Source organism: Nansenia antarctica (assembly GCF_963989245.1).
Source record: "Nansenia antarctica genome assembly, chromosome: 5".
NCBI lineage: Eukaryota > Metazoa > Chordata > Actinopteri > Argentiniformes > Microstomatidae > Nansenia > Nansenia antarctica.
The window spans coordinates 10745584-10755947 of record NC_137690.1 but is presented as its reverse complement, the minus strand read 5'-3'; the positions used below and the strand labels follow the sequence as shown (position 1 = coordinate 10755947).

Here is a 10364-nt window from a genome sequence, read left to right as displayed (position 1 = left end):
GCGTTTTTCTCCAGTCATGTAAGACTGTCATTGAGTGACAGACAATAGCATGTTCCCACTGCTGTGACACTTGACTAAGCAAGCATGGCCCACAGTGTCACCCCTGGCTGCACAAGGAACACCCGCCATATTGGCAGGAAGACACAGGCAACCTGCTGGGATGTGAGAGGGTGCTCAGCTGTGACAACCCCCTAGTACACACACACACACACACACACACAGGCCTACACTATTAGAAGCACGTCCATGCTGAGAACCCCCCTCTAATTGTTTATCCATTGTTCGTTCTTCCGTCACTGGACAAAATGACTCAAAAACAAAGGAAGCTTCACCAGTGACTTACTGGCACAGAGGTCTCTGACAACGAGGTTATGTGTCAGAGCTCACACCCTAATCATGCATCTATTTATACACATTTCAAGAAAAAGGGATCGTGACAAATAATCATCATCGCTGAAAATAAATCAGTCTTACGGGACAAATACGGAACTACTGTGTCACTAAATCCACCCCCAAAGTTTTTTGGGGAAAGCATAATCAACACATGAGCAATTATCCTCTCATTAAGAGCTGAATCACTCCTGGATATCTGGAATGGCAGGATCCCTGTGGCATGTGACAGACGATGCAGGCCCTGGGGTCTTTAAAATGCTCCCGGTCTGGAAAAGCGGACACATTCCCTGCATAGAAGCCGTCCCCCTTTATCCTCAGGTGGTCCGAGTGTTTATTGTGACACAAGGGTGGGACATCACTCTGGCCCTTTCCCAAGCACAGATGGATGGGAGGGGGTCTAGAGGAGGGGGGAGGGGGTGTAGAAGGGAAGGAAAGGAGGCGTGGGTTGGGTTGGGTTGGGTTGGGGGTGGCTGTTGGTCAAAGACGCAGTCTGGGTGGGTCCCAATGCTTCCTCTACTTCCTCGAGTTACTTCCCCCCCTCCTCTCTCTGTCACCATCCCTGCTTCCCAGCTGCTAAAGCTAATTATGTATGTTCCCAGACCAGTGGCATCAGTGTTCTTTGAGTTTTCTCACAGGTTTTTCTACAACTAATGAGATTTTTCTTTTAGGTACTGATGAGTTGTTCATGAAATGTACCACTTGTTTACCACAATCTGATCTTGAGTAAAAGAACACTTAGGCCCTGTGCATAGTTGAAGTCTGGTGACCTCTTCTCATCTGCAAACCAAATGTTTTTAATATTTTTAACTTTTTACATTTATGTGGCAGTGGAGTTTTTTGGACAGCTTCCATGGCATATTGTATATTGCATGGACTTGAGCATATTGCATTCTCAGTACCGGTATATTAAACTGAGCATAGTATTTTAGAGATTATCTAGAGATGAATGTTTACCTTGGCTGTGTCCGTCTCCTTTCATTTCTCTCTCCTCTTTTGTAAACATGTTTTCCCTACAGTTGTTCCCCTCAATTAAAAGTAATTACAGTGTCAATAGTCCACAGGGTCTCTGTGCTCCAGACAGCAGTGTCACAGATGGACAGATGACTGTGTCGCCCAGTCTTCCTGATACACCCACACACATAAACACACACACACACACACACACATCCACATGCACATACTCACTCACGCACGCACACACACACACACACACACACACACACACACACACACACACACACACACACACACACACACACACACGTCTAGACGCACACATGCATAAAACTACTAATCACATGAATGTCTGTCTACCTTTATCCTAATTTTGCTGTCTGAGGGAACACTGTGATACAGCCGTAACTCACCATGCCTCTGGCATTTCTCCATTGACACCTGCTGGGAGGTAGCCTACTGCTGCTCTGAGAACAGTAAAACCGTAAAATCCGGTGGAACAGCATTTCCCTGATTGCCCGACCCAATCCACACTTTACAATTCACTACGCAGATAGGGCAAAGGCAGCTAACTCGATATGACATTTATCATAAAGATATGTGGTAATTGTTTCTATTAAATATGTGCTACTATTGCATGGGAATGTTCTTTTTTTTGTTTATATATTTGTTCCCAATTTTGTTTTAATGATTTATTTTAAGATTTATTTTAGGATTTCCAGTTGGTCACTGAAGAGCTCTAATCCATTACTGAGTTATTGGCTGTACTTGAAAGAGTGCTTTGTCGTTTCTTTGAAGGTATGTTTACGGTTGAATGTTATGGAGCTAGGACATAGTCATGTGATGTTCTCTTTTGGGATGTTTTGGTGCTTTCCTCTTTAGATCTTACACAACAGACATAATCGCAGCTGATGTAGTGGAAGATAAAAGCCTAAAGGTCATCTCAGCTTGAGATGGAGCAAAACGCATCCCATCTCTTGCTGTATGTTAGATCAATAGACTTTTCTTATGTAGAGGCTTGGAATATAATACTTAGGTTACGGGGTTGCTTGGGGAGCTGTCCTCCCTGCTTAGTTTGAGATCAATATTGTTTATCAGCTGTTCTTCTTTCAAAGACTTACATACTACAGTGTGACTGTGTGAAGTATGCAGCTTAGAATCCATAAAAATGGACAACAGCAGCATTACACTTAGATATGTTTTGCTGATTTTAAGTCCAGCAGAATTTCCACATGGTTGCAATCACTAGTGTTGTATTTGATGTTGATTGACGCAAGTGGGGGAGGGGGCTCGCTAGGGCTCCCCTTGTGTGGTCGGTATCAGTTTACCAGAAGTAATGCAAGGCTTGTCTGTGTTGAAAAAACATACTGGGGAAGAGTTAGGCATACCTCAGTCACCAAAGGGGGGTTGCCATAGTGAATGAGGTGGGCTACATTCCTCAGAATTCCAGAGACTTGGACCCAAAGGGGGTTGGGGTTGACGTTTGGGTTGGGGGGGTCTCACAAAAGAAAACCCTGAAATGATTTACAGAGGACGGTGAGGGTTATTAAACACCGTTTGAAGACGAATCGAGAAGCGAATGGAACACCATGTCCCACACTGGGAGAGAACACCCGTTGTGTTTTTTTCACAAAGAACAGTTTAAAACTCACCCACCAACCCGGTAGAGCTGCATTGTAATCATTGTTATAGCCCAAGACCACCAACTCTGATACACACTGTATATGAAGAGCAGTGAATCACCAGCTTGCCTATTCTTTCAAGGCACAGTCTGACCGTGTGATGTAAGCTTTGAATTGTTACCCAAGCCGGGGAGGCTGGTGGAGGCTGGTGGAGGACAGGTTCATTGCAATGCATGGAATGGAATCAGAAATGGTGTGAGAAAACACACATGTTGATGCCATTCCTTATCCCATTCCATGCATTACAATGAGCCCGTCCTCCGATTTCTACCTCCACCAGCCTCCACGGAAGGGCTTATGAACGGCCAATGGGTAATTTCTCAGCAGACCGAAATGACATGCTTTTCCCCACTATCAATGTAAACAATAGCTTGTTCTCATGGTTTTATCCAACCTAATATGGAACTATTCTACAATGCTTTGAGGAATGTCGAATGTGACTTTTTTCGGAAATAGAACAAAGCTTCATTGGTAAACATGTGTGTGGCAGCAAGTGCAAGGTACCATAGAGTCTGTCACTGTCTTTGTTCTGGTTTAGCTTGAGTTCCTGTTATGGGACTGGCCACTTTAGACAAAAGGAAAGGAATTCAAGGTGGAAATACCCAAAGTGTTACATATAAGACAATAGATAGCTGTGTGACTCAAGTAATGGATGGATGTGATGTGACTGAATACAAGTGAATTTCTTTGTAGCTCAGCCCTATTTTTTTTATGACAGTATGGGATATAGGGCATAAGAGAAGTACAAATACTTCATTCCATATATGGATATATATATATATAATATGCATGTCTCTGTGGGCAAATCCTTCGGAGACACAGCTGCTCACGGTGAGAGAATTGGATAGTATGTGTCCATTGTATCAAAATAGTGTGGTTTCAAAGACCTTGATATCTGACAGAACATTATTGCCACCTTTTGAAGTGGGTGTCTAGAGTATATGGCCCAAATTGATCTATGTTTTAGAGAAGATTGGAATGGATGCTAATGGAAGCTATACGTTTGGCTATTGGGTTTGCCTTTGGTCAAAATGACTGCCACAAATTGGTGGATGCTATAAAAGTGCACCAGAATTAGAGGGCAAAGGACCGAGTGTTCTGTAATTGGCGTGAGTGAATTAAATCATGGGACTGGCTTCAAAAACAGCAGTCTTACAGCCACATGTCACAAGTTCTCTGAAGCCCACTCATTTCTTACTGATAAATGGCTTGTGGTAGTAACGCCATGTGTGTTTTTGAAATTCTGTGGTCTGCATCTGCATCATAATCCATAAGCGTCCATAAGCATACGTGTAGCAGCTGTCTAACAGGTAGAGAAGGAAGAGGGCAAAGTGCACCGTTACTGCATGGTTCCTCTTTGTCAATAATAGCTCACATTATTTCGAGCTACTGGCTTTATCTACAGTATGTCTGACCTTCTCTACACAAAATGGTGATTAAAACAGGTTTTGAGCAGCACGAATGGTGGACTGATGATTCACATGCTTAGTATTCAAATGTATTGATTGTAAGTCGCTTTGGAATAAGGCGTCTGCTAAATGCCAAAAATGTAAATGTAAATGTAAGCACAAAACAAGCACTATAGGCCTAAATGATTTGCCTTCAATGTCAGCCGGAGTACCTTGTTTTTGGAAAGTGAAATGCTTTCACTGCTGTTTTGGGTGCGGGTCTCAAGAATACTGCTTGAGCTTCTTAGCTGCCAAGGAACATAAAAGGCAGATGGAGACACACCAAAGAATGAGAACTCTCCAGGGCAGCAGCCTACACAGTGGTATACTTCACTCCACCTCCAGTTACACTGACATAATCGTCTTCTGCACGTTACCGGTTCCCTCTACTTTTGCGATCACTGACCTGGTTTCTACACTACAAATCATGCCCCAGAAAGATATACAACCTGTCTCTCCTCGGTAGTGGGAGGTTACATACCCATACCAGACAAGGCAATATTACAGGCTTGCAGTTGTTTTTTTATTACAGTACTAAATTACGAAACTGAACCTTCTCTTGGGAATCCACGCTTGCGAACTGTGCATCATGAGCTTAAAAAAGAGACGCCTGGTAAAAAAAAAAAAATGAGCGTGCTGCATGCATGTGTCCAGTCGAGTGTCTGGTCCCACTCATCCTCATCGCATCCAATGTAATTATACCCTGTGGTTGGTTCATGATGCTGCCGGTGTTCTGACAATGTATGCTGCCTTGTCAAAAAAATGCCGATCCAAACCAAACCCCCCACACGTTCAATGGCATACTGTGATGCAATGCTAGTGTATTGGCAATGCTAGTGGCAACTTCTTTAGTATCAGAGATACAGTATGATGATGAAGAGGAAATCAGGCTCCTGAGGAAATGCACTGGAAGAAAACAAAAGACTGTCTCCCCCAAACCATCCTTTCTACAAAACATAATACATGATATGACTACCTGCACACTATCTGCTGCTACCTACTTGAACACTACCTGACTACTACTTGACTCCCTGTACTGTAGCCTACCATATCTGAATTATATTGTATGACATTGCATATTGTATGACAATATGATGCATTTCATTGTAACCTGTACAGCATTTTGCACTACTGTTTCTACTGTAGTACGACTAATATCACACTTTATTACCTTTTTCTACTTACTTTACTTATTTTTACTTTATTCTATTATTGTTGATTTTGTATCTTGTTGCAATGCAATGTTGAAGAACCTAAGCCAAAGAATTGTACTTGTATACCTGTACATTGGATGTTATAAAAGCAATTCTGATTCTGATTCTGATTCTGAAATGAGACATGGGGGCAAGTTTACTTCTATCAAGTCATACATATATCAATATTCTCTCGTACCTTACATGGTATCCGTGCTACGGTCCATCCATAAACCGAAAAGGCAGATTCTGTCTTTTAGTATGAATGAGCCTACAAGTACATTTTGCAAATATGGTAACGCAGAATAGTGGCAGGGGTGGTGGACTGGAACCCATTAAAACCCCCCAACGTCTAATGTTATTCATTCATGGAATGCAGTCAATGCACGAGGCAGTGGGTGACTGCTCTCAGAAGATCAGTGGATTACAGCGGACTAAAACAGCATTAGCTGCATTTAGGACTCTTCTAATTACTGCATTTGGGATGAAAGGCTGACGGAACTCAGTGAAATGGAAGGAGGGACAGGGGGGCTTAATGCTCCCAGCAGCCTGCACAGCACAATAAATGACCCAGCCAGCACGCTGTTTTCTCCTTTACGCCCATTGCCATGGTCCTTTCTTTTTTGCAAAAAAGGAGATGAATTTGCACAAACAGAAAGATAAGGCTTTTTTGTCCTCCTTTTTCTTTCATTCTTTTTTGCATCAATACCTACAAACATTTAATTTGCGCCTATCCTGTGGACATTTATGTTCATGCCAGACTTAAATCTTACTTTCCAGCATGATTTTTTTTTTTACCTTGAATGTAACTAAATATGTTCCAGTGAAAACCTGTGGATCAAATATTGAAAGTATTTTCCAGCATCAATACAACAGCTATCACCATCATCTCGCCCCATGGTGACGTCACGCAATATGCTGAAACCGGAAGAGAGAGAATCAGCTTGTAGGTGTTTGGCTACATAGCGGCTACAATGAACCTTCCTCCAATCATCAACTCCACGAACTCAGTATCGACATCTACAAAGAGTAAGTTTCTGACGTAGGACTGTATGTGTTTTTAATTGCAAGTAAAACATAACATAGCATGCTAACTTGGAGATGGCAAGGCAAGGCTATTCGACTTATCAGGTCCCAGATGTAGCCATCTAGCTAACGGTTAGCTAGTATCAATCTGACATCGAAGATGTTTTGCTAACAACCAGCTAAGCCCTGTGTTTAGCGTTGATTCTACAATACTGAACATTAACTCTAGTTATTGATAGCACTGAAACTTCATCTTCATATTCCACTTGACATGACTAACTAACTTGCTTCCTGATCAATTTGCTTAACTAAAACTACATTGCTGCTTATAATGTATCATCTGAACATGTCATAACACGATTAGGTATTTTGGTTCTATAGTTAAAGTTGTCTGGCAGAAGTCCAGAATGCACTGTAGTTTACATTTCTGCATGCTTCACACTTCTTCAGGAAATGGTGTGATGATTGAAGTTGCTTTCTTGGAACTTACAGTTCCCAGCATTTATGCAGCATATTGGTATGACATAGGCCTTAACAATGTGTTCACAATAACACTGCCTAACATTGTCTTCAAAGCCCTTCTCAGAGGACTCAGAGGAAATGTGTGTGTGTAGAAAAGAGTTACCATCCCATAAACGTAACTGCTTCCCAAAACATTTAAATTGTAATCAGTAGATGTATAGATGCCTTTATAGATGAGGGGCAACAGTGCAAGGTAGTGAAGTGAAACTTTATTTATATAGCGCCTTTCGTACATGAATGCAATTCAAAGGTAGATGGCCCTGACTAAGTATTGATGATGGGGATAGCCCTAACATTATTATTATGCTATGTTTTAAAAAAGTAAATGTTGTCAGTCATGACTTATTTCTTAATATTGTCCACACTCGCACAGGAAAGCGTGAGGCGGAGCGCTCAGTGAACTGGACAGTAGAGGAAACCCAGGTCTTACTCTGTGCGTGGAGTGATGAGCGGGTCCAGAAGAGCCTGGCGGAGAACGTCCGCAACCGCCATGTGTTCAAACACCTATCGGCCCGCATGTGTGATCTCGGCTTCTCGAGGAGTCCGCACCAGTGCCGGCTCCGCGTCAAAACTCTCAAGGCCAACTACGTGAGAGCCAAGCTGCTGAAGAGTGTGGACGACTCACAGCCGTGCAGTTTCAGGTATTACGAGGAGATGGATGCGGTGCTGGGGAGGAAAGCCGTGGAAGGGATAGGGGGCTGCCATTTGGACTCTGTGGAAGGGATAGGAGGGCGCCATTATGGCTCAGCGGAGGGTATTGGAGGACGGCAGTCACGGTACTTGAGCTCTGAGGTTAAGATCGAGGAAGACAGAGAGGCCTCCACCGAAGAATATGAGTTCAGTGGCGAAGGATTCACTCGGCCACTGGCTGACAGACGGCATGATATTTTTCTGGAGCCGACCATACATCCCATACGACCCATTGGTATGTGCTAGCAGCTAGTCTGTCTGATATTCTTCTCTCGTTATTGTCAGTTAACTGTGCCATTTATTCTACTGTACCTGCAGTATCTTGTCAGTATTGTTTCCCCAATGCCCAACTGTTAACTGTTTTTGTATGTGTTGCAGGCTTTCCAGTGGAGGACAACCTAAGCAATAGGTACCCCTCTCCTCCTCCACCTGCATCACCACCACCACCGCAGCCTGCCTCCCCTGTCCCTCCACCACCAGATCCCAATCTCAACCCGGGCACCATCCCCACGACACACTCCCAGTCCCTGGAGCCAGCGCTCAAGAACCTGGCCGACTGCTTCCAGGGCCTGGTGTCTGAGTCGCGGCAGCTGCTGATGCAGCTGGAGAGCCAAAGGCAGGAGCAGGCGCGCTGGCAACAGGATCTCCTGGCTAAGTGGCTGGAGAGAGACAATCACAGGCAGAGGGAGGCCGCCGATAGGGACGACCGCAGGGAGAAGGCTCGCATGGAGCATGAGTTGAGGGTGCTGCAGCTACTCACGGGTCTGTGCCAGCAGAGACCTCACAACAACTGCCAGTGTAGTCAGGCGGAATGTACAGGTACAGCCACAAGCAGTCAGCGGAACAGGACTGTTGACGGAGACAGGTCTGAATCACATGCCTTATAGAAAAGTATGGATGGAATTGGCTGTTCATGTCTTTTCTGGACTGGTAGGCTACTATGTGCTGGGATCTCAGAACCTACTTTCTTTTTTACATTTGCCTTTTCCAAGAGTGCTGTTATTTCTACCAATGTTAGTAGAATTTTCTGGGATAATGGAAGATGTAATAGGGTTATGAATTCAATAGTTTCAAAGCTGAATAACTCACAAGAACTGTAATGGCATGTGCTCTGTACATTTGTACTCTCATTTTTACTCTCCGGTGTAACTATCCTGACCAATAAAACACATTGTTATTTATAATTTATATGCTCCTTACATAAGTTTGCTCATATTTGTGTCAGTGGAAAGCGACTGACCTCATGTATTGATTTCATAAATGGCGACCACATTCTGGAGATGCATGGTGTAACACTGAGCATGGTATGACACTGATCTCTTAGCTGTGGTTTACCCTCCCCAAATTGTGTATGCTGATGTACTGTAAAACAATGACTCCTAACCACAGGTTATTTAACAGTAGCAGTCCTGCATAGGTGTAAACTAAGGTAGAATAGAATAGAATAGAATCCTCAACAATCGAAACGGTTGTTGTCAAGTACCTCCCAGTAGGAAGTTGATATGGGAGCATGATGTTCATGCTGTGTTGTCATTGCCAATGCCTCAGGTGATGGCTCCCTTAGCACCCTGAGGAAGAAGTACAACTTCATTGTAAACTGAGTCAGTCTTGACACAATATCCTTTTTCTCTGCACCACTGATGTTGGTTGAATTTTTGTCTACATTCACCAACATATACAATCAAGACAATACAGTACAATATAGCCTAACATTTGTGTGAGTTGCAGTAAGATATGCACAGTTCTGACGGATCAGGGCATCCTCAAAATAACACATTTATGACATTTGCTTATAAATAAGTTGTGAAGCATCTATGCATGTCTTATGAGGGGTTTCTGAAGGAATCACGGGAAGCCTTAAAAGTGGTACTTTAGTTTAAAGTTGTATCCCAAAAATGACTCAATACACAAATGACTCAATAGACATTGAGTAAATACACAATTTACTTTCTGTTTGTCTATTTTGTTCAAGGTTCCGGCAGGTTGATTTTTCTCCAAACAATTGAAGTGCATTCTTTCTTCAGATATCTCTCTGTGTTCTTCTGGCAAAGGTGTGAATGCCACTGTTAATGCAGGCACACCCAGGAAATCAGCATCGCGCTACTGCTTCTCACATGTTAAATGTTGGCTGTAAGTTGGTGTCTATTTGTTGATTGCAGATTTCACCATGGGGGTTTCACCATAGGTGTGTCTGAGAGGTGTGAGGAGTCTAAGTACCCATTTTTAAAATGAACTATCCCCTTGCTTCCACTATTAACCCTGGGAAACATGGTGAAACAAAGCTGTCCCATAATCGAACTGGTGAAACTCAAATCCTATAATTCCATAACAACCATGTAATCCTAATGTATACGGTTAAACTCTCCCTAGGAGATCATTTAAATGGGTTGGGGAAACTGGATTACTGCCTGTAAAATGTAAACCTATGTAATACCAGATTATTTTATGAATGTTGG

At 43.1% G+C, this 10364-nt stretch overlaps 1 protein-coding gene across 1 annotated transcript; it reads left to right on the top strand.

Moving 5' to 3' along the window:
* Positions 1-3814: 3814 nt before the first annotated feature.
* On the top strand, positions 3815-8903 carry LOC308157734 (uncharacterized protein; the record flags this gene model as incomplete). The annotated part of the gene is made up of 3 exons (XM_080531342.1): positions 3815-3860; positions 7592-8143; positions 8287-8903. 3 exons carry the CDS (start codon positions 3815-3817, stop codon positions 8793-8795), a joined length of 1107 nt encoding a protein of 368 aa, XP_080387468.1. The 3' UTR covers positions 8796-8903.
* Between the last annotated feature and the right edge of the window lie 1461 nt (positions 8904-10364).